We start from the raw sequence: 26,018 nt of genomic DNA on the forward strand, positions 1-26,018 counted from the left end.
TTTTACAAAATTCCTACTAAATATAAAAGCTTAACCAATATTGAGGTAATAAATAACCACTATTTGTAAATTTTAGATTGTGCTTTTTTTGCGAAATGGTTAAAATCAAAGATACACAAAAATGTAAATATCCAAATTTCTCTAAAAATCTAGAGGTTTTCATTTTTGACTTGCAGCTTTCAGAGTTTGTTAAAGACCCCCCAAACCATATATTTTCTGAAAGCACATGACCTGAAGAATAAAAATAAAGTACTTCTGATTTTAACACCCTGCAATATTTTGCGCAAATGTTTATCAAAACCATATATTTGCTAAAAATGCACTAAAATCATTATTAGCAGATACAAACACGGCAATTTTTTCAAAACCCCTGCTAAATTCCTATTAAATACAAAAGCTTAACCTGTATTTAGTTAATAATTACAGCTTTCAGTTTGTTAAAGACCCCCCCCCCCCCCAAACCATATATTTTCTGAAAGTATAGGACCAATAGAAAAAAAAAAGAAGCTGCTACTGATTTTTAGGGCCCTACGATATTTGTGCAAATGTTTACCAAATCAATATTTTCACAAAGAATGCACTAAAATCATCATTAGCTGATACAAACACTGCAATTTTACAAAATTCCTGCTAAGTTGTTTCAAAATATAAAAGCTAAACCTGTATTGAGTATACGGTAGTAGGAACTGCCCAAAAAAATTTGATAAAGTCTGGTCAGCCTGGATTGACGCTATAGGTGAGCCAAGGTCACCTGTTCCATAATGATATAAGTAGGCACTTATTATTATTATTAAAAAAAAAAAAATTTTTTTTTTTTTTCCCTTTGTTCTTAAATTGGTTTATTGATATTCCCCTTCCCTTCCTCTCCCTAAGAATTTTTTTTTTTTTTTTTTTTTTTGTGTGTTTGTATGTGTGGATAATATTATTCCTTGTGCAGAGTAATGTATTGTATTGGAATATTTGTGATTTTTATATGTTTAACAATAAAATAAAAATTTAACTGTTAAAAAAAAAACCTGTATTGAGTCAAAAAATAACAAATATTTGTAAATTTTAAATTGTGCCTTTTTGAGAAATAGTGAAATATATACATATGCAAGAATTTCTCAAAAAATCTGGAGGTTTTCCTTTTGCACTTACAGCTTTCAGAGTATGTAAAAGACCCCCTAAAACATATATTTTCTGAATTTTATGACATGGCCAGTAGAATAAAAAGAAGGTGCAACTGATTTTTAAGGCACCGCGATTTTTGTGCAAATGTTTATCAAAACAATATTTTCGCTAAAAATACACTAAAATCATTAATAGCCAATTCATATTTGGCAAAATGTACAGAATTCTTAGTAAATATAAAAGTTAAAACTCTATAAAGTTAATAAATAACAAATATTTGTACATTTTAAATTGCCCCTTTTTTTAAAATGGTGAAAACTGAAGGTATGCAAAACTGTAAATACAATTTACTCTAAAAATCCAGATGTTACCATTTTTCACTTACAGCTTTCAGAATTTGAAAAGGCCCCTCAAACTAGACATTTTCTGAAAGCACGTGACATGTAGAATAAAAAATGTGCTACTGATTTTTTTGGGCCCCGCAATAATTGGGCAAATGTTCATCATATAGCTATTTTCACTAAAGCATCATTCACATGTGGCATACTAAAGTGTACGCCCATGGAGGGCCATGTTTCGTGCATCCCCATACAGGCAGTCCCATTTATGTCAATTGAGATGCAACAGCTGCACAGACATAGCTGCTGTTCCCAATCTGACATCCATGAGGGCGCATGACCCCGAACGCAGACAGTGTGAGCTCAGGGACATGCACGCGGACCCACATGGAAGTCAAATTTGGAGCAATGGCTCTGTTCCTGCAGTTGCTACATCCCAAATTACTTTAATGGGACTGCCTGTACAAAGATGCACGGAACACCTGTTGAATTTCTGAAAAAATGCCCCTTTCACACAAGCAGACCAATCGGGTCTGCCTGTCCGTTTTTCAGGTGGGCCCAATCAGACTACCCATTGTTCTGTACAGAGAGGTTTATGTATATGTACATGTGTCCATTTACACCCGCCTGCATCTGATTCGGGCCGCTAAAAACAGACATATGAAGATTCCATTCCCCATCCATCTAGCAGATCAGATAGGATGGTATCCGATGGAAATGGACAGGCGGTCTGTTTCCATCTGAATGCCCCATAGAAAACAGCGGGCTGTGTCCGTGTCGACTCTGAATCAGCGGACCGGACGCAGACCTGTCATCCGTTTGCTCAGCGGGGATCAGCAGACAAATCCCCCACTGAGCAGGCGGATCTGCTTGACAGAGTCCGCTCCATGCGACAGTGAAAAGGTTAAAAAGAATGATGCTCATGTTCTTAGAAAGCTAAGAAAAGCTTAAAGACAAACACCGCATTATTTAATCTAGCCATTTTTTTTAGTTTATATACGTATATATATATATTTATACTAATTTTTTTCTTCACAGTGGTAGTGCAGCAGTCATTTCCAAGCTGAAGATATTTATGCTTGAGCAGAGGGAAGATTTAAAAGGGTTTTAGCTGCTGATTAACTGTAAGGCTTAGAGTGCTCACAGATATTGCCATTTTACATTTTAATTGCATCTTTCGGAAGTCTCAACAGTAACTGTCTGCTACCACCCAAACAATTAGCAAATGGCAACTCTTACAGATTTCTAATAAATTAGATATGCAGACATGGCAAAACAAACTCTATGCTGCCTATACACTACAAATCATATATTTGTATTTCAAAAATATTGCCCTTTAGGCAGCACTTTGGTATATCATTACAATCTTCTTCCATTCAAAACAACTGGGTGAGGTTTTTAACAACATCATGAATAGTCCATAAGTTATAGAGTCATTACATTGAAAACTGATATTTAAAATTCCATAAAAATCACATCATAAAAATATCAATAAATGCTATATTGCATGCTGTTAATGCTCAATCTGAGTCACTATGAGATTTGTTTCTGTATTCTGCAAAAATCCTGGTTGATCCTGCTGCTCTCTACCTCTACCTTCTGTTTGTCTCCAATTCAGCTAGGGATTTTGTGGCTGTGGTGGCAACACTGCACATGCTCAGTTTTCAGTGAGTTTCTTTGCTGAGCATTCCTCCCTATCACATCTGAGCAGCCCATATGACTTTAGAGACACACACGTGGGCGTATACAGCCCACTCTCTCCCTTCTCTGTGCCCACTAACCAGCTAAACAAAATGGGGACGGGATATTACATGTAGATTAACGGTGGCTTCACCTCTCTCTTATTCTAAGACACAGGCCGGAGGATCTGTGACTGGCAGAAATCCGCCCACACCATGTTTCTTCCAAAAAAATAGGATTTCATTTAAAATATATATTTGTATGCACATTTAAAACAGTTTATTGATATTATTATTTTTTTTTTTTTTTTTACTCTGTACTGTATTCCAACAGCAGAGGACTCAAAACTCCCTCTGCCACGGTTTCCCTGCAGACAAGCTGAGAAAGTTCTGGGTCCGCTGTATATCGATTAGGGAATAAAAGGAATTCAATTTTTTTTTTGATTAAAATAATTACAGTGCCATTATCTATATACAGAAATAGGGGAAACAATGTAATGTAACCAGTGTGTGTTTAGTATCACTTTTAGTTTTTGCTTGATGTTGCAGAGTTAAAATCACCTAACAGTTTTTTTTACAACTCCTGTGGCTATGGTAAAGTCTCAGTATTTGAGAGCATGCAGCATTTGTGTTTTGCTTCTGAAACCAACTTGTTAAGTTGTTTTGAGGGATCTGGAATCCAACTTTTGAGGTCAGAACTAGAATTAATGGTCATTTACTCTTGCTTTTACTGTGCCTCAATTTCCTCTTATTCCTCCATACTAAAGACCGTGAATGCATTTTTTTTATGGAGAAGAGTCTTTCCTGACTGATTCTGACATTAATTCAAAAGCATTTATGTGTCTCTAACCTAAGGATCGCTTTATTCAGCCTCCTTCCTTATGTGCCACACAATTTATTATGAATGGTACTGACTTGCTTTATCTGTATTTCAACTGTTTAGTACCTACTCATGGTAGGGTACATTATACTCTACAATTTCATCTGTTAATAACTTAAATGTAAACATTACATACCTAATAATCAATAGATTTGGCACATGTATCAGTATTCATTTGGCCTTGATGGAAATAAGATTTTGTCATGAACTCCATATCCAAGCACACATATACAATTATCCCTGAACCATTGTATGCAATATAAAAATACTTACTAAAGAAGGCATTCACAAACTACCTAACATCACATTCAAAGGACACAAATCAAGCAATATCCTATATAGTTCCAATGGCATTGCTTGTTTCCCATCAATTACCCTGCCATTCTATCAAAATGTGAGAGACGTTTATAAATTTATATTCAAGCATTTATAACCAAAATTCTTGCTACTGTATTGATACTGTATTTTTAAATCCAAATGCTAGGACAGTTGACCAACTCCAGCTAATTATGGATAAATTGTCTATGAACCTTCAGATAGAAACGCGATAAACCAAGTCATCTGTGTTTTTTTTATAGTATTTATGCTTGCAGGATATAAAAAATGAAAGACAATAAGTGAACAAATTTGACAGCTCATTCATTCTCTCCAGCAGAAAAAGTCATGTTTCTGCCTAGATACTTTAGAAAGCTGAACAATCACCGAATTAACCCTTCTTTTCTGGGTACAGGATATCCTACCAGTAAGTAATCTGCCAGCTGTGCTCACAAATTATATAAAGATATATTAGGACAATGTCGTGCATGATAAGTTATATTAGAAAGGTTATGTTACTCAATGCTTTTGCTCAGCTAGAGTTTTGTTTCAGAAAAACCAAAGTGCTCTGTGCATTTAAGGAAAGCATTTGTGCTTAAAGAGCTTGTTAAAACCAAAGATATTTGAATAATTGGAGGAATTGTTGATTAGATATTCTCCAATGACCAGGTGTCTTTCCATGTAGTAGTCCATACAATAAAACAACAATTCATTTCCAGAATGGGACTAGTAGCTCTTTTACATAAAGGTAACTTGTATGTTATTAACCACTTGCCGACCGCCGCAAGTAGATTTACTGCGGCGGTCAGCCCCTCACAGGCAAAGTGACATAAATAAACGTCACTAGCCTGTGAGGCTCTGGGGAGTGAGCGCGCGCCGCCGGTCACGGACCCCCCCGCGCGTGTGACCGGCGGACCCGATGTCCGCCGCTCACTCTGCGATCGGCGGGGGAGAGGGAGAAAGTCAGGCAGCTTGTGTAAACAAGCTGCCTGTCATTCTCTCCTGTGTAGAGACACCGATCATACGGTTCTACTATGTAGGACCGTTGCTCAGTGTAACTACAGATCAACAGACAGCCAATCACAGTTAGAATCACGCCCCTAGGGACACACACAGCCCCTCCCTCTCAAATAAAGTTAACCCCTTCACTGCCAGTGTATTTTTACAGTAACAGTGCATATATATAGCACTGATTACTGTAGAAATGTCACTGGTAACCCCAAAAGTGTCAAAAATGTCAGTCAAGGGTCCGATCTGTCCGCCGCAATGTCGCAGTACCGCAAAAAAAATCGCAGATTGCCGCCATTACGCGTTAAAAAAAAAAACAACAAAAATTACAAAAATCTTTCCCTTTGTTAGTAAACGCAATAACTTTTGCGCAAACCAATCAAAATACGCTTTTTGCGATTTTTTTTACCAAACATAGGTAGCATAAAACAAATTGGCCGAAAATGTTAAAAAAATTTGATTTTTACTTTTTTTTTTGGGGGGAATTTCATATAAAAAAATTTGAAAAATATTGTTATTTTTGCAAAATTGACGCTCTTTTTTTGTTTATATCGCGTGATCAAAAAATTTGTTTAGGTACAGCATCGCACGACCGCGCAATTGTCCGTTAAAGTCACGCAGTGCCGAATCGCAAAATACCCCCTGGTCGTTTAGCAGCCAAATCCTCCAGGGCTTAAGTGGTTTATTTAGTGTTAAGATTCTTCCATAAAATACCGTACAAAACATATGCTTTTATACCATTCTACCTATCTGTATATTAGAATAATTTTAATATAAAAAAACTATATATCATATATACAGTGCCTTGAAAAAATGGATTTTTGTAAAATCTTACCGTAAAATCCTTTTCTCTTAGCTCATCGACAGACGTAGTCCTCGGTGATACACCACCTTCGGGTTATGTTACCTCCGCAGGAGCAGGACTAGACAGGAAATTAAAAAGCTCTGGCCACACCCTAGGGGCAGTCCCAGAGGGTATATCCTCTCTCTCTCTGCCTCAGCAAATCAGTTATGTGAAAAAGCAGTGCTTAGAGAATTTAACCCAACCCAACTCCAAAACAGAGGGGCGGGGACTACGTCTGTCGATGAGCTAAGAGAAAAGGATTTTACGGTAAGATTTTACAAAAATCCATTTTTCTCTAGCGCTCATCGACAGACGTAGTCCTCGGTGATACACCACCTTCGGGACGTCCCAGAGCAGTATCACAACTGAGGGGTGGGAAAATGGAAATCAAAATCCCAATCTAGAAGGCCCAACCGGTGCCAACTAGAAGTTTACAATGCTCATCCTAAATGATGAGACTCAACAAAAAAAATTTTTTAAACAGAAAAAAACCCTCGAGGTAGACCACCGGTCTCCTCAAATTGCGGCCTGCAAAACCTTGCGGCCAAATGAGGCATCCGCCGATGCCGTCACATCAATTTTATAGAATTTAGTAAAGGTATGTACCGACGACCAAGTGGCCGCCTTACATACCTGGACCACTGACGCCTGATGGCGAAAGGCCCAGGAAGTACTGAGCGCTCGAGTGGAGTGCGCCCTAACAGGGAACGGAGGACTCTGACCCTTAATAGAATAAGCCTGTACCACCGTTTGTCTAATCCATTTGGCAATGGTCGCGGCAGATGCAGGCAAACCCTTTCTGGGGCCATCCGTGATCACAAAAAGTGAATCCGTCTTACGGAATGATTCCGTAGCTTTCAGGTATACCCTGATTGCCCGAACCACATCCAAGGAATGCAACGCATGTTCCCGATGATGCTTGGGCTGAGGACACAAGGAAGGTAGTACAATATCTTCATTCAGATGAAAATCTGAAACCACCTTAGGAAGAAAAGATGGCTTAGGATGAAGTACTACCTTATCCTTATGAATCACTAGGTATGGGGACTGGCATGATAATGCAGCCAGTTCTGACACCCTGCGAGCAGAAGTAATAGCCACCAAGAAGACCACCTTCTGGGATAAAGTAAGCAAGGGAATCTCCCTGATGTTTTCAAAGGGAGGTTTCTGTAGAACCGACAAAACCAAATTAAGATCCCAGGGCGGTAAGGGCGCGCGGACTGGAGGAGCCAGGTGCCGCACCCCCTGGATGAAATTCCGCACCAAGGATTTGGTAGCTAAAGGTTTCTGAAAGAAGATTGCTAATGCTGAAACTTGACCCTTGATGGTGCTCAAGGCTAGCTTCTGCTCAACCCCTTGTTGCAAAAAGGCCAATATTCGAGACACCGAATAGGTACGTGGAGGAAATCCTAAAGATTCGCACCACGCAATATAAGTCTTCCATGTGTGATAATAGACTTTGCTGGAAGTCGCTTTCCTTGCTTTAATAAGGGTAGGAATGACAGAAGTAGACAAACCTCTGTCCTTCAGTACTTGGGTCTCAATGGCCAGGCCATTAAAACCAGCGACTGTAAAGCACGAAGGTAAATTGGTCCTTGAGACTACAGACACTCCCTGAGACGAAGTTCCCACGGAACGTCTGCGACTAACCTGTCCAAGTCGGCCAGGCCGGCTTGAAGAGGCCAGCCTAGAATTTCTAGGACCACTGGCGCTGATTGGATCTGAACCAGGCGTCCCTAGAGGTATCTGGCCCCGACCATCCGAGAAAGTCTGGTCGTTTTCTGTTCCCACACATTTATCAGATACCTGATAGTTATCAGGCAAGGTGATCTTTTCTGGTTGAACCTCAGGGACCGAAGTCACCCGACTAGAGGCTACTTGCCTATCTGGTCAATCAGATCCGATTCCTGTGAGGTATCGGGACTAATCTTAGGAAAAGGTAAAGGAAAAGATCTATACAGGGAACGGTAACTACCGCTTCCTGTACTTAAATGTTGGAAGGGAAGAATCGCACCGGTAGTAGTGGTTGATGCTCGATCTAATGTCCTGAATACCGGTGAAAACGTCCCCCCACCCTGAAATTGGGTGGGGGCGCACCTTCAGGCTGTGTACTCCTTTACTTCGGGTTTGGCTGGGTTGGTCCTCTGCTTGTCCGACCAGCCCTTCTTGAACCCTCCTGGAGGAGTCTTGCCTTTCCCGGAAGTACCAGCCGGGCGTCCTTTATGGGCGGTAAAGAAAGGTCCTCGCTTATTGCGAGGTTCCTTAGCTTTTGCAGCCTGTGGCAAAAAAGTACTCTTGCCCCCGGTGGCATCCTTAATGATTACATCTAGGTTGGCTCCAAATAGACGATTCCCCTGGAAAGGGAGATTGGTCAAAGTCTTTTTGGAACCTAGGTCAGCTGACCAGCATTTTAACCACAGCACACGTCTGAGGATCACTGCTAACTTAGATGCATGCCCTAACAAGGGAGTAGTGTCCAAGGCTGCGTCACAGATAAACCGTAGCCCTTGTATGATCTGTTCTATCAAATCAGATGTCTCCTGGGGAATATCTTTTCCCCTAAGATCTTGGCGTACCATCTTCGCCCATTCTGTAAGTGTCTGGGAAACTAGACCAATAACAATTACTGGTCTAAATGCTGACCCTATCAGAGAAAAGATAGTGCGGGACTCCGCTTCTATCTTTCGATCCACCGGATCCTTAAAGGACGAAGTGTCCTCCACTGGAATAACCGTGGCTTTATTCAGCCTGGAAATAGGCGGATCCACCACTGGTGGTACCGTCCATTTCTTAATGATGGATTCCTCAAACGGATAGCGTCTAGCAATACGCTTGGAAATAGTAAAGGTACGTTTAGAATGTTCCCATTCTCCTTTAATCTGATTTCCAAAACATTTAGGTACAGGAAAAGCCTTCGCCGTCTTGATGGGCTTATTAGTCCCAAAAGGCCTCTCTGTTTCAGTTGCCTCTGCCGGTAAAGCCTCAAGTTTTAAGGTTTCTTGCACTGCCACAACTAGTGCGTCCACCAATGCTTCTTCCTGAATTATAGCAGGAGAAGAAGCGTCCTCCTCACTGTCTGAGGGGGCTTTACCTGGGATAGCAACCCTTGCAGAGGAACCTGCAACTGCAGTGACCATCTCTGAATCAGAGTCAGAGGTGTCAGATAGTATAGGGGTAGGCGGGGGTCGCTTCCTTGACCCCCGTCCCTGACAGGCCGCCTCCACCCGAGCCACCATAGACTCCAAAATTGCTGTAAATGACTCTATACTCTGTACACCGGCGGGTCCCGAGGCCCCCTCGAGGGAAACAGGTGGGGGAATCTGTGTGGCAGGGTCCATGATAACTCCAGTTACTTCCTGGATGATATAATTCAAAGTAAAGAAAAAACCTTTTTTTTTTTTTTTTTTTTTTTTTTTTTTTTGACCCTCAGCGCCACAAAAAACCCCTTAGTGTTACCTGCTAGGGATCCCTATCGATCGAGAGAGAGAGAGATAGACCCCCCGGCTCACCACTTGATGTTCAGAGTTGAACTGCAACAGCTTACAGCGCTGTCTTAGACAAACAGGAAGTCTTTTGGCTGGCTGCCCAGGAAGAAAGGAGGCGGCTCCGCCCCTCTGTACGCCTTCCGGCGCCTCCCCCAAGCTCCACGAGGTGTAGAATCACCTAAAACATGGCCGCCCCCATGCTGGAGACACGAGGCTACGCCAAAATGGCGGCTCGTGCGATCCAGCAAAAAAAATGGCGGCGGCCTGTGCTGACTAGCGGTGTGCTGCAGGCACACAACACTCTCTCTGCATGGGGATATGGCGTGTTTGGCGGTACCGGCCCTGGCGGACCGCATGGCCGTTCGGGAGGCCTGCTATTAGCTGGAGATCTGACTTGGAAGGCAGTCTACATGTCCATGGCTTCTGACTGGTAGGTAGCTTATACTTAACCCATAAGATTCCCAGAATGCCACAGATTACATCTTTAAAACATGTATACAATAGATAGTTAGCTCCCAAACCAAGCCTCCTGGCTTTTGCACACATAAAATCACACTCAAAGTAGGAGGATTTGTGACATGTTATAGGATAGAAAGAAACTCTTTCTTACCATACAGAGAGGGGCCCGCGTTCACCACAAAAACCCGTCAGGGAAAACAGGGGGAACATACTACTCACCATACCGGAACCAGGCGGGCACCAACTCCTGACAGTACCCCTCTCCACCGGGGCGGGAGGGCTGTCGACCGATACAGACGCCGTGACTCATGGTCTTTGGCGTTTCAGCGAGACGTTTAACTCGCGGGTTCAGTCCTTTAATGGGACTTTGTCGCGGCCGACTCAGCGCGGAGCTATGGCCTGCACGCGCTCGTAGGCTGAACTGGGGTGACCACCGGATCTCAACATCCAGCCCGTCGCCCAGTTCAGCTTTCTTGCTTGAAGATCTCACAGGAACACTGGAGAAAAAAAGCTGTCCAAAAATCCTTTTAGAAAAAAATTTCTTGCCAGGACCTAAGATCCCAGCAAGGTATCTAGGTCCTTACTCCTAACTAGACAGAAAATAACTGATTTGCTGAGGCAGAGAGAGAGAGGATATACCCTCTGGGACTGCCCCTAGGGTGTGGCCAGAGCTTTTTAATTTCCTGTCTAGTCCTGCTCCTGCGGAGGTAACATAACCCGAAGGTGGTGTATCACCGAGGACTACGTCTGTCGATGAGCGCTAGAGAAAAGTATTTAAACGACTTGCCATTTTCCACATTTTGTCATGTTACAGCCAAAAACGTAAATGTATTTATTGGGATTTTATGTGATAGACCAACACAAAGTGGCACATAATTGTGAAGTGGAAGGAAAATAATAAATGGTTTTCAAAAACTTTTAAAAAAGTTTGGCGTGCAATTGTATTCAGCCACCTTTACTCTGATACCCCTAACGAAAATATAGTGGAACCAATTGCCTTCAGAAGTCATCTATTTAGTAAATAGAGTTCACCTGTGTGTAATATATTCTCAGTATAAATACAGCTGCTCTGTGAAGCCCTCAGAGGCTTGTTAAAGAACCTTAGTGAACAAACAGCCTCACGAAGGCTAAGGAACACACTGGATACGTTTAAAGCAGGGTTAGGTTATAAAAAAATATCCCAAGCTTTGAACATCTCACAGGACACTGTTAAATCCATCATCCGAAAATATAGCACAACTGCAAACCTACCAAGACATGGCCGTTCATCTTAACTGACAGGCTCGGCAAGGATCAGAGAAGCAGCCAAGAGGCCCATAGTAACTCTGGAGGAGCTGCAGAGATCCACAGCTCAGGTGGGAGAATCTCTCCACAGGACAACTATTAGTTGTGCACACCAAAAATCTTGCCTTTTTGGAGGAGTGGCACGAAGAAAGTAATTGTTAAAAGAAAGCTATAAGAAGTCCCGTTTGCAGTTTGCGAGAAGACATGTGGGGGACACAGCAAACATGTGGAAGGTGCTCTAGTCAGATGAGACCAAAATTGAACTTTTTGGCCCAAAAGGCAAAGCGCTATGTGTGGCGGAAAACTAACATTGCACATAACCCCCACTGTGAAACGTGGTGGTGGCAGCATCATCTTGTGGGGATGCTTTTCTTCAGCAGGGACAGGGAAGCTGGACAGGGAAGCTGGTCAGAGCTGGATGGATGGAGCCAAATACAGGGCAATCTTAGAAGAAAACCTGCTAGAGTCTGCAAAAGACTTGAGACTGGGGAGGAGGTTCACCTTTCAGCAGGACAACGACCCTTAACATACAACCTGAGCTACAATAGAATGGTTTAGATCAAAGCATATTCCTGTGTTAAAATGGCCAGTCAAAGTCCAGACCTAAATCCAATTGAGAATCTGTGGCAAGACTTGAAAACTGCTGTTCACTGACACTCTCCATCCAAACTGACAGAGCTTGTTCTATTTTGCAAAGAAGAATGGGCAAAAATTTCACTCTGTGTCCAAAGGTGATGTAGACTGTGCTCAGAACTCAATACAACGTGAAAATGTGAATATAGTGTCCACAAAAACTTTTGGTCAAAACCAACTCTTAAGAATAGGTATGGTGGGACCCTTTAATGCCACTCCTTCAAACGTGGGTTTGTGCGCTCCTCCACCAACACAACGTGCACAGCCCACTTACCAGTTGCCTCAAGGATAGTAGCAGGAGGTATGTATCAGTCTCCACAGCAATCTCCTCAGATCCAGATACTGAAACGCCCCTTGTTTAATCCCATATGACAGGTTATAGTGGTTCACTCGGTTCCATCAATAATTTGGAGAGGTATGAAGAGGAAGCGAGGAGGCTAACATAGTGTAGTAGATTTATAACTGCATTTATTAAAAATTAATATCACTTACATTTTCATATCTTGTGACCAGCGAGATGGGAAAAATAAACAGTAGATCAAAACCGGAACGCACTTCGGCGTTGTGCCTGCATTCCACCTACCAGACGCCGCTACGTCAGGGACGCCGCTACCTCATTTTCAGTCGGCGGAATGCGGAAGTGCGTTCGGGTTCCAGTTTAGATCTACTGTTTATTTTTTCCACCTCGCTGGTTACAAGATATGGAAATGTAAGAGATAATAATTTTTAATAAATGCAGTTACAAATCTACTACACTATGTTAGCCTCCTCTCTTCCTCTTCATACCTCTCCAAATTCTTGATGGAACCGATATAACCTGTCATATGGGATTAAACAAGGGGCGTTTCAGTATCTGGCTCTGAGGAGATTACTGTGGAGACTGATACATACAGTACCTATTGCTACTATCCATGAGGCATCTGGTAAGTTGGCTGTGCATGTGGTGTCGGTGGAGGAGCGCACAAACCCACGTTTGAAGGAGTGGCATTAAAGGGACCCACCATACCTATTCTTAAGAGTTGGTTTTGACACAAGTTTTTGTGGACACTGTATTAACGTATTCACGTTGTATTGAGTTCTGAGCACAGTCTACATCACCCTTGGACACATTTTCAAGCTTTATTGCTTTTTGGACGAGTCACTCAGCACAATTTTATCAGGATTTATATATTTTATATATTCACGTATTTGCTTATTGATATAATTATTAACCATTCACGTATTTATTGATTTATTTATTTAATTATATATTCACGCCTGTGTGCAATTGCATTGGTGTATTACACAACATCTTTTACAAAAATTTCACTCTATAGATGTGCAAAGCTGGTAGAGACATATCCAAAAGGACTTGCAGCTGTAATTGCAGTGGAAGGTGGTTCTACAAAGTATTGACTCAGGGAGGCTGAATACAGATGTACGCCACACTTTTTCACATATTTATTTGTTAAAATTTTGAAAACCATTTATCATATTCCTTCTACTTCACAATTATGTGCCACTTTGTGTTGGTCTATCACAGGCATGTCCAACCTGCGGCCCGAGGGCCGCATGCGGCCCAGAACCACAGGCAATGTGGCCCACTGCCTCCTGACAACTTATTTATTTTTTGCTGAGGAGGAAGGAAGTCGAGTAAGGGGCACGGCCACAGCAACTTCCAACTAACTGTAGGCAGAGGCTGCCTCGGAGGGGAGGGGGGAGCGCCGCCTGATTACAGACAGAGCGGTGATCTCCTGCTTACCTGGCGGCCACTGTCATACAAAGCCCCGCCTCCTGGAAAGGCTCCTATGATAGACAGCACATTGGTGATGTCTATCATAGGAGCCGGTCCAGGGGGCAGGCTGATCCCCGCTCTGTGTAATCCAGGGGCTCTGTGTAATCCAGCAGCTTTCTTTTCTCTTCATTGCAGACTGCATTGGATGGGCACTCACTGGTGAGGCTGCATTGGATGAGCATGCACTGGTGAGGCTACATTGGATGGACACTGATCAGGCTGCATTGGATGGGCATGCACTGGTGAGGCTGCATTGGATGGGCACTGATCAGGCTGCATTGGATGGGCACGCACTGGTGAAGCTGCATTGGATGGGCATGCACTAGTGAGGCTGCATTGGATAGGCACGCACTGGTAAGGAAACATTGGATGGGCACTGGTGAGGCTGCATTGGATGGGCACGCACTGGTGAATCTGCATTGGATGGGCACTGTTTAGGCTGCACTGGATGGGCACACACTAGGCTGCAAGTACCGTGCGATCTCCCAACTACCACGGGAGACTTAGGATATCTGCAGACAGTGACAGAGCCACTGCTTCCTGTAAAGATACGACTCTGTCACAGGCAGAGTGATATGAAATCCACCCCTCCTCTGCCTGTGACAGGAGCCATACAGGAAGCAGCGACTCTGCTCTCTACTGCAGCCGCTGCTTCCTCCAGCAGTACCCGCATGGCCAGCATTACCCGCCAGCAGTAACCGCCAGCAGTCTGCAAAATAAGTAGAAAAGGTATGTGCATTAGCGTGTGTAAATTGTTGCAATATGTTTTTAATAACTAGTTGTGTTTTGTCATAATATGTCATGTCCTTGTGTAAACATGTATGAATAAGGACATGACATGACAGTCACATGTGCTAGGAGTGCAATTAGCCCCAGCACATAACTGTAAATATTCCAGCATGTGCAGTGTTTCTGACTCCTACCACCATGACCACTTCAAATCACTGAAGTGGTCATGGTGGTTAGAGTGTTCCTTTAATATCTGTCAGAAGAAGTAAACCTCTATATACGGATTACATTTAATTACAGCATCCTCTAGTTGTGTTAAATTAGTGTGTGTGTGTGTGGGGGGGGGGGGGGGGGACGTGCGGTGGCACAGGAAGGGAGTGGTGGCGTTTTATTACTTATATACCTTAACTATAGTAGATATTTTATATGCGCCCCAGGAAATTTTCTCTACACTCAATGTGGCCCAGAGAAGCCAAAAGGTTGGACACCCATGGTCTATCACATAAAATCCCAATGAAATACATCTACGTTTTTGGTTGTAACATGACACAATGTGGAAAATTTCAAGGGGTATGAATACTTTTTCAAGGCATTGTACAAACCCCACAAATGCCCTCTTTAAGACCCACAACATCTTCTCCCTCTGTGTCTGAAAGATTCATCTATACTCCTGCACAAGTTGAAAGCACTTTATTTTTGCCTGTGTTTTTACAGCAGTAAGAAACTAGTAATAAGACAACTTCCCAAAAAAGTCAAAAAAAGTATTTATTTGATCACTGTGCCTTTTTTACTGACAGTGATTTTTGAGTGAAGCGGATAAGTTAAATGGTAACAGCAGGTGTTCCTATTAATGCAGCATTTGTATATATTGATATATTGTATATATCAGATTGTAGAAAATCCCATTCATGAACAAATTTGGTTGGTTTTCAGTAACATAACTAGTATTTCTGCCTGTAAAAACTGAATTTTTGTAAAATCTTACCTGTAAAATTCCTTTCTCTGAGTCCTCCGACAGTCGCCGCCTCTTCATATTCGTCACATATGGGGTATTAGACTTTGCTCCGAAGGAGTAGCTAGGCAACAGAATATGTTAACATTAAAGCTTTTAACATATCCCACCCTCAAGGGGTGGTCCCCTCAGTCAATACCCTCCTACTTCCTGCAACCATATCTCAGTTTCAGTGGAATAGCAGTAGAGTATACAACCAAACCCCAAAAGAGGAGCGGGGGCGGCGACTGTCGGAGGACTCAGAGAAAGGAATTTTACAGGTAAGATTTTACAAAAATTCAGTTTTCTCTTACGTCCTCCGACAGTCGCCGCCTCTTCATATTCGTCACATATGGGGACGTCCCAAAGCAGTGCAAACATGAGGGGTGGGAAACGCATCCGCGCCAAAAGGCAACGCAGTCTCCGCATCAAAGAAAGGAACCTTACCAAAGGAAGGAAACCAGCTGGGCTACAGGAAAAACAAGTGCTCAACAGGAGCAACAACCCAGGAAAAGACAAATAACCAGGGGATAAAAAACTTATCCCAACAGCCAGAGGTCCCCAACAAGGGACCCTAGGGAATTGCCACACTAAGAACCTTGCGGCCAAAGGAAGCATCCGCCGATGCCTGAACATCTACTTTGTAGAATTTTGTGAAAGTATGCACGGTCGACCAGGTCGCCGCCTTACACACCTGGGCTACAGAAGCCCCATGACGACAGGCCCAAGACGTACTCAGAGATCTAGTAGAGTGCGCCTTCACAGGCACAGGGGGAACCTTCCCCTGCAAGGCATACGCCTGTTCAATGGTCTGCCTGATCCATTTGGCGATGGTAGAGGCCGACGCCGCCATGCCCTTCCGAGGACCCTCTGGAAGAACAAACAAGGAGTCCGTCTTTCGAAAAGACTCAGTCGATTTAAGGTAAACCCTTATCACCCGAACAACATCCACAGAATGTAATCACACCTCCTTTGGATGTTTAGGCTTCGCGCACAGCGAATGCAAGACAATATCCTCATTAAGATGGAATTCCGAAACTTGTTTCGGAAGAAAAGAAGGATTAGGTCGCAAGACCACCTTATCCAAATGAAACAACCAGATACGGAGACTTGCAGGACAAAGCCGCCAGCTCCGACACTCTGCGAGCCGAAGTGATCGCAACCAAAAAGGCAACCTTTTTGGACAACATAGACAACGAGATCTCCCTGATCTGTTCAAAAGGAGCACGTTGTAACACAGATAGAACGAGATTCAAGTCCCAAGGGGGCAGAGGATCCCTCCTAGGAGAAACCAGATGCCGCACACCCTGAACAAAAGTGCCAACCAAGGAGTTGGAAGCCACGGGACGTTGAAACAGAACGGCCAGCGCAGACACCTGACCCTTTATCGTAGCCAGCGCCAAACGCTGATCGACACCCGTTTGAAGGAAGGACAGCACTCGGGAAGCCGAGTACGTGCGGGGAGAAAACCCCCTGGACTCACACCATGCAAAATAGGCCTTCCAAGTACGGTAATAAACCTTCCCCGAGGAAGACTTCCTCGCGTTGATCAAGGTATGAACGACCTCTGGGGAGAGACCCTTCTCCTTCAGGACCTCGGTCTCAACAGCCAGGCCGTCAAAGCCAGCGACTGTAAAGCAGGATGGTATATCGGTCCTTGAGACAGGAGATCGTCTCGAAGAGGCAGACGCCACGGGGCGTCGACCGCCAGATTCACGAGGTCTGTGTACCAGGATCGGCGAGGCCAGTCCGGTGCCACAAGAATCACCGTGCTGCGTTCCGAGTGTAACCTGCAAAGGAACCTGGACAGCAACTGAATCGGTGGAAACGCGTACATCAGCCTGTACTGATGCCACGGGGCCACTAACGCGTCCGACGCGTCTGCCCGAGGGTCGCGCGTCCTTGCCACGAACCTTCTCACCTTATTGTCGAGACGAGACGCGAACAGGTCCACATCTGGAAGACCCCACTTCGCGCACAACATCTGGAAGACAGCCGGGTGGAGAGACCATCCCCCCTGATCCAGGGTCTGGCGACTCAGATAGTCCGCCTGCCAGTTCTCCACCCCCGGAATGTGAACCGCCGTTATCGCCGGGACATGAGTCTCGGCCCAAGACAGAATGTCGGCCACTTCTCGAGCCGCTCGGGCACTCCTGGTGCCCCCTTGGTGGTTGATGTAGGCCACCACCGTGGCATTGTCCGTCTGCACCCGAACCGGACAGCCCTGCAGCCGGTCCGTCCAGCGATGAAGACAGAGACTTATCGCACGCAATTCCAGAATGTCGATCGGAAGGGAGGACTCCCCCTCCGACCAAGTCCCCTGGGCGGACAGAACGCCCAGAACACCACCCCAGCCCGACAGGCTGGCATCCGTGGTGATCACCGTCCACGAGATAGGACGAAACGACTTGCCCCCGGACACCATCGGGGACTGGAGCCACCACAGAAGGTCTCTTCTGGTGCGATGACTCAACGAGATTTGAAGATCCAGAGATTGAGGTCGCCGCCGTCCTACATGGACAGGATCTCCGCTTGGAGACCCCGCGTGTGAAACTGGGCGAAGGGAATCGCCTCGAAGGCCGAGACCATCAATCCCAGACATCTCATGCACGTCCGCAGAGACGAGTGCGGAACGTCCCTGAGGGACCTGACTTCCTCCTGAAGAGTTCTGAGTTTGTCTTCCGGCAGGAAGACCTTCGCCTGCACCGAGTCCAGAATCATTCCCAGGTAGGGAAGACGAACCGACGGACTCAGTGTCGACTTTGGAAAATTTATCGTCCAACCAAACTCCTGCAGAGTTTGCATCGTGACAGACAGGTCCTTCTCCAGACCCTGGCTGGTCGCAGACCGAACCAGAATGTCGTCCAGATACCCCAGGACAGAAATGCCCTGGGCCCTCAATAATGCCAGAACCGGTGCAAGCACCTTGGTGAAGACCCGCGGAGCCGAGGCGAGACCAAAGGGCAACGCCACAAACTGGTAGTGATCCTCCGCAATGGCAAATCGAAGGTACCTCTGGTGACCCTCGAAAATGGGGATGTGAAGATACGCATCCTTCAAATCGATGAATTCCCCCGGAACCAGGGCAGCCACCACCGACCGCAGGGATTCCATGCGGAACTTGCGAACCCGCACAGAGCGGTTCAGAGCCTTCAAGTCCAGAATTGGACGAACCTTGCCCTCCTTTCTGGGCACGGTGAACAGATTGGAATAAAACCCCCGAAATCTGTCCCGATGAGGCACCGGAACTACCACTCAGCCCTCAGGTCCCGCACCGCCAGGTGCAGGTCCCGTAAACGCTCTGGAGACAGTTGAAGATTTGAGGGAAAAAATCTGCTCTCCGGCCGAGAGAGAAACTCGATCTTGTAACCAGATCGAACGATCTCCTGAACCCATCTGTCCCGCACGCGGGCCAACCAGGGCTGAAGAAAACCGAGCAAGCGTCCCCCCACCCCAACACTGGGTGAGGGCGCCCCTTCAGGCCGCACTGTTATGGGCTGCGGATCCGGATTGACCGGACTTCTGTTTTCCAGACCAGGGCTTCTTCTGAGAGCCTTGACCTTTGAACGGTTTGCCCTTGTAGTGCGACCGAAAGGCACGAAAGGACCCCTGAGGGGGCCGAAAATTAGCATGCTTCCTCCCAGAAGCCCCCTTAGCCTTGGGGAAATGGGGCAAGAGAGTGCTCTTACCTCCGGTGATCCCCTTAATCAACACATCCAAGGACTCCCCAAAAAGGCGAGACCCATCATAAGGTAGATTGGCTAAGGTCTTACGTGAAGACTGGTCCACCGACCAATATTTCAACCAAACCAGGCGGCGAGACAACACCGCCACGCTGTGCACACGTGCAGCCAACGGGACTAGGTCCAAATCCGCATCACACAGATACATGACACCCTGGTGGATTTGATCCACCATATCCAGGGTCGCCGGCGAGTCCGAATCGGCCACTAGGACGCGCCTAAGCATCTGCGTCCAACTTGCGACCGCCTGGGCCGCCATGAGAGAGGCAAACAGAGCCTTAAGCATAGAACCCGTAACAGAATAAGTATGACGGGCAAGAGACTCCAATCTCCTATCCGTGGCATCACGGAACACAGGGGAATCCTCTGCAGGAATCGCAGTGGATTTGTTTAAAACCGCAATTGCGTGATCCACTGGGGGTGGCACACACCACCTTTCGTCAGTGGAAGGCGAGAAAGGATAACGCAGCTTGAACCTACTTGGTACAGCAAAAGGTTTGCGCAGATTGCGCCATTGTTCCTTAACAGCGCGCTGAAAATCATCATTGCAGGGAAAAACCTGCGGCGTCCTGCGTTTTCTCTGCGTCCCATACGCCGCCAAGGCAGCGGGGGGACACACTTCATCCTGCAAACGCAGCGTTTGTTTTATGGAAGCAATCAATTCATCCATGATTGCAAGCTCTTCAGGCGAGCCAGGGGGAGAATTATCAACCCCTTCAACTTCAGCCTCCACCTCGGACCCCACTAGATCCAGGGAGGAGCGGGACCCCGATAAGGAGGCCCCCGCCATAACAGCCCCATCACCTTCACCCTCAGAATCAGAGGAAAGAGAAACTCTGGGTCTTTTAGTAGATTGAGCAGCCACCAGCATCTGCACCTGAGCAGCAAGGCCAGCCACAATAGTGGCTAAGTCCCCCCCTGGGGGGGAAACAGCGGTCCCCTGGCTTTCCACCAAGGCGGTAGGAAATTTGCCCTCCTGAGAATCCATTGCCCCTATTACAAATGCCGGATAATAAAGGGTTAACTGCCCCTTTAACAAGCGCGGCGAGCGCAGCCCACCGCACCCCACACAAGCACAACGAGACCCCCACAGGGACAATAAAACTGACACAGGCAATGGATAAGAAGGATATAACCTGAGGAGACCCTCGCCGCTGCTGCTGCCTCGATCGGTGTTCCTGGAGAAGAGGAAGTGATGCTGCCGGGGCGCTCTATGAAAGCCTATGGGAGGCTACAAGAAAATGGCCGCCATGCATGTAGAACATGCGGCCGGAGCGAATGTAGGCAAAATGGCGCCGTTTGGCGCCGAAACCGCCGCTCCACGGTACAGTAATGCACACATGTCATCCATGTATAAAAAAACATGTCAGATCGCCTCAGCAATCGCTGTATAGTGCCCAAACATGCCCAAAACATGCCCCACAGCACACAGCTTCTCACACTGACAAGGCTGACACACACAGTGTCACACAGCTCCCCCCCCCCTTGCAGCCCACAGCATGCAGCCGAGTGATAGGGAGACAAACAGTGTGAACAGAGGCAGGTTACACAGTCCCAGACTGACACCCCCCCAGACAGACAGGTCCCCACATAGATACACTTACCTCACAATGGCGTGGGGGACCCGCACAGGCGAACAAGCCGCTGCACATGAGGCAGGGAGAGTCGCATACAAGACGCACAGAATGGGGGTTAAGAAACCGCACAGCGTCCAGTGAGGTAGCCACCTCACCAATCATCCCTGCACCGAACAGGGATGGGTCGTTCACTGTGCCAGGAGCGTTACCTGGCTGAACGCTCGATGTCAGGCTGGAAAGCCACTGACCCACGACCTGCGACCAGGGGGATCAGCCCGAGACCCAGCCCGCATGATCCTCTTCATCCGAAGAACTAACTAACGCTGACAAAAAGAACAGCTAAGTAAAGGTAGAGAGAAAACTTAAACAAAAAATCAAAAAAGAAGAAAGAGCCTGGGGCACAAAGCCCCAGCACAGAGAGAGCCAGCCACTCCTGACAAGCTAGACATTGAAACTGAGATATGGTTGCAGGAAGTAGGAGGGTATTGACTGAGGGGACCACCCCTTGAGGGTGGGATATGTTAAAAGCTTTAATGTTAACATATTCTGTTGCCTAGCTACTGCTTCGGAGCAAAGTCTAATACCCCATATGTGACGAATATGAAGAGGCGGCGACTGTCGGAGGACGTAAGAGAAAAATGCTTTTCTTTAATTTAAATGTACTAAACTTTATTTCAGTAAGTATACACTATAGATCTTGGGTAAGTTAAAAAAATAATTAGCATTAGTTCATAGCATGCATGTATTTTTATTTTGCTTTTCGATAGATGTTTTAGTAGACAGACACACAATAATTATATATTATACCTGTTTATTTTGTCCAAGTGTTCGGCAAGAATAAAGGGCTTCTCTTCACCTGCTGCACTCTGGTTAACAGAGATTGAGGGGACATGTCAGTGATTAAAGTATTATTGAATATTAGTGTTCATTTACTGTATAGTGTATCTATAGCAAAAAGTTTATATATATATATATATATATTTTTTTTTTTTTTTAAGGACAGCAAGGAAAAAAAAATCCTGCCCCTATTCTATCTCAAAAGCAAAAAAAAAAAACAAGAATTGGCTTTTCATAGACTTTGAAAAAATTGTAATGCCCTATATAGCAGCACTCACACTGGATGTAAGAGGGCAGTTACTCTGAGCCTCTCAGTGCTCTTAAGAAGAAGAGTGCTAAATGGGCAGTTGGATGATATATAAATCTACTGCCACCTCTTCTTTGTACAATCACAACATGCTGGGGGCAGGGAGGAGACCAAACTGTAGTGCTTTACTGCAGTAAAACTTGTTCCAAACCTTGCTGTGTTGCCTGACAGAGTGGTGTAAATTGCAGGATAGGAGAGAAAGAAATACAAATAATATGACAGGTAAAACACATATGTAATATATCTCTGTGTATTTAAAGTTTTTCCAGGAGTTCAGCTTTTAAAATGAAAAGTTAACACATTTTGGGGAATTACCTAAGCTTCTTGTGCCAAAAAACTGGTGCAGGAATCTGTCTGTTGAGGTGTGGGCCATTTTAACTAAGCAGCTAGGCCTGTTTTAGCTCTATCTGTGCCACCCATGCCAGGGACCGGCCAAATTTTGATTCATGTAAGGGCAAGCTGATCTACCAATCAACTTCTGTACAACCAGCCTGTTGGGTTTTTTCTGCACGATCAGTGCTGCTGGCTATAGCCAGCAGCACTGATAGTATTCTGATGGCAGGGATACTTTAGAGCATGAAGGTAAAAAACTGCAATAAGAATGATTATGAATAGGTCTAGTGAACAAAACAGCACGGGTTGGCCTGACCCATGCCGATTCGTATAAATCGTTTCTGAATACTTGGACTACATGGCTTTAGTAATTTTCCCATAAGGCAAAGGCAGGCTCTACCTTTTGCTATAATGTGATATTGTTTAACCACTTTACCACCGGAGGATTTTGCTGTCTTCCGTCCAGGCCACTTTTTGCGATTCGGCGCTGTGCAACTTCAACTGACAATTGCGCGGTCGTGCGACGCCGTACCCAAACGAAATTTACGTCCTTTTTTTCCCACAAACAGAGCTTTCTTTTGGTGGTATTTGATCACCTGTGCGATTTTTACTTTTTGCGCTATAAACAAAAAAAGAGCGTTTATTTTGAAAAAATAACAATATTTTTAACATTTTTTTATATGAAATTCCCCCCAAAAAAGATGTAAAAACCAATTTTTTTAAAAATGTTGGGCCAATTTGTTTTATGCTACATATGTTTGGTAAAAAAAATCGCAATAAGCGTATTTTGATTGGTTTGCGCAAAAGTTATTGCGTTTACTAACAAAGGGAAAGATTTCTGTCATTTTTGGTGTTTTTTTTTTAACGCGTAATGGCGGCGATCTGCGATTTTTTTTGCGGGACTGCGACATTGCGGCGGACAGACCGGACCCCTGACTGACATTTTTGACACTTTTGGGGGTACCAGTGACATTACTGCAGTAATCAATGCTATAAATATGCACTGTTACTGTAAAAATGACACTGGCAGGGAAGGGGTTAATTTTATTGGAGAGGGAGGGGTTAATGTATGCCTGGTGCTTACTGACGTGTAGGGGGGGAGGTGACTGTGTGAGTCATGGACAGATCGGATGTCCAGCTATGCTGAACACTCCGATCTGTCACTCCCTGTCACTATGGAGATCCGCCCGCTGTGTTTACACACAGCGGGCGGATCTCCAGACTCGATCCCCGACGATCGGGTAAGAGCAGCGGCGATCGCCGCTGCTCCTCCCCTGGCCCGACTCCCGCTGTGAATGAAAACAGCGGGAGCGAGCCTCCGGCGGCGCGCAAGCGCCGCCCAGAAGGGGGAGTGTCCAATCACGTTAATACTACGTGGCTGGACGATAACGAACCACTCTGCCGCAGTAGTATTACTGTGAGCGGTTGTAGAGTGGTTAAATGAAATTTACTCTCTAAAATAGGCTGTCTACCCTTAAGGTAATTACCCTTTAGTAACTCTCTATATACACCTTAAGCCTGTTTATACTTTGCTTCTTTTCTCTTGTTTCCTTGGACTTTGATGTTGAGTGAGTTGTTTTTTTTTCTCCTTTCTTCTTTTTTGTCTTTCATTTCGTTTAAAATATTAGTGTGCATTTATGATTGAGACTAACCACTAGGTCAGATAAATACATACAGAGGTATTTAAATACCTTTGTCTGATAGGTATCAAGTACTTCAACAACATCTTTTTTCGATGGTCTCTTCAGAGATGTAAGGTCTTTTTCAAGGGATGGAATCTAACAAAGCAATTGAAAAAATTAATACATGTACATAAAAAAAAAAAAAAAAAATCTGATCACAAAAAACACTACATTCTATTAGGCTTCTGTGGCCACAATGTAACCACAAAGCTTTTACACTACAGTTATATAGATAACACCAGAGGCTCAGTTTACAACGCTTTAACACAAATATAAGGATATTTTTTTCTGCCATGTGATTGTTATTTTTAAATCACATTGGACTCAGCTAAAAATAACTTATCTTATCTGTTAGCATTGTGAGCTATGTCTTATGTCTGATACCATCAGGGTTTCGCGTGAGCTCTAAAAGCCATGAAGTAGCAAAGCAGATCTGATCTATTTCTTTTTTTGCTTCTCTTTGCAGCAAAGGAATCCTGCAATTACAAGGTTTTTGTTGTTATCGTGAAATATTTTTCTTCAAGTTCATTGAGTGAAGTAGGATTCAGACACATTTGGGCTAAATCGTGGCATACAGGAGAATTTCGGACAATAGCAAACAAAAAACAGTGAGCAGCCTGGTATAGCCCTTCCACTTTGAGCATGCCTCAGGTTTTGTAGCAAAGCAGTGCCAAGGGAATGACCTCAACACACAGAGGGCTGGAACCTATGCCCCTAATGAACTCAAAGAAGAATATTAATGTAAGTACAAAAGTCCTGATATTTTTTATTCATTAAGGGGCACAGGATTCAGAGACATTTGGGACATTCAAAGCAGTCCAACTTAAACGTGGGCAACATAGCAACACAACACTAGCAAGCCTAACAATAAACAAACATCCACCTGCTAAAACATGTGAACACAAGACTAAGGGGCAGCCTTGAAAATCTGGGAAATAGCTGGCTGATACCAGAAAGACCCAAGAAGCACTGACAGATATAGTAAGGCGATCCTTGACAGGGAAGTGTAAAATCCAATCCTCAAGAACATAAGCTTAAATTATGATCTGTCTGAGCCACGAGAAATGGTGGAAAGAAAAGCTGGCTCCCCTTTACAGGAAACGTTGTGCTACAATGGAGGCAGGTGTTGCAAGGTAGACATGTACAGCTTGAACTACAACCAGATAATGAAGGGAAATCTGGAGCCAGACAAAGGGATGGTAGTGCAATGTCCTGGTTAAGATGAAAGGTTAAAGTCAATTTAGGAAGGAAGGAAGGAAGCTCTAGCTCTGTGATACCCCCTTGCCCTTGTATAAGGCATGAAAGGGTTCTTTATAGGACAAAATCATAAGTTAAGAGTGATAACAAAAAGAAATAAAAAGGAAATCAACTTTGTAAGTGAGTGTGGAAAGAGGAATATCCCCGATAGGTTAGGGAGTCATTTTTGAAGAGCCAAGAGAACCAAATTCAAATCTCATGGAGAAACAAGTGGGTGCACGTGGGAGCAACATAAGAAACACCCTGTACTAGAGTCTTAAACATGAATAGGTGGCTAACGGTCTTTGGAACAAGATCACAAGCAATGAGATCTGACTCTTGATAGTACTCAAGGCCTGCTGTTGATCCAAGCCTGACTGTAAAAAGTTTAGGATTTGTTCCATTGAGTATTTTATTTTTCTTTCCTTGCACCATGCCAATAATGTCCAATGGTAGATCTAACAGAAAGTGGACTTACTGGTTTTTAACGTTGTGGAAATCGTAAACTCAGAAAAGGCCCTGTTCCTCAAGACCTGTGTTTCAATAGCCATGCTGTTAAAGCCAGCGTTCATGAAGCAGAATGGCAAATTAGTCCTTGAGACAGAAATTTAAATCATTCTAGAAGAGCCAACAGAGCATCTGCCAGGAGTCTGATGATCAGCTCTAAATACCACATCTGCATGGACTAGTCCAGAGCCATGAATATTACTATTATTCCCCATCTTTATCCCGTGGAGCAGAGAAGGAAGGAGATTCAGAGGACGAAACCTG

The 26,018-nt window shown here is 44.6% G+C and overlaps 1 protein-coding gene across 1 annotated transcript in view; it reads right to left on the reverse strand.

The window, feature by feature from the left end:
- The window catches only part of HIBCH (3-hydroxyisobutyryl-CoA hydrolase), a 225,500-nt gene that overhangs the window by 45,551 nt on the left and 153,931 nt on the right, over window positions 1–26,018 (reverse strand). Inside the window, exons 9-10 of the mRNA XM_082260054.1 lie at window positions 24,021–24,107; window positions 21,660–21,718 (exon numbers count right to left, since the gene is read on the reverse strand). Coding sequence (XP_082116180.1) covers window positions 21,660–21,718; window positions 24,021–24,107 — 146 coding nt within the window. The remainder of the gene's footprint in view (window positions 1–21,659; window positions 21,719–24,020; window positions 24,108–26,018) is intronic.

Source organism: Pelophylax lessonae (genome assembly GCF_965119305.1).
Source record: "Pelophylax lessonae genome assembly, chromosome: 6".
Lineage (NCBI taxonomy): Eukaryota > Metazoa > Chordata > Amphibia > Anura > Ranidae > Pelophylax > Pelophylax lessonae.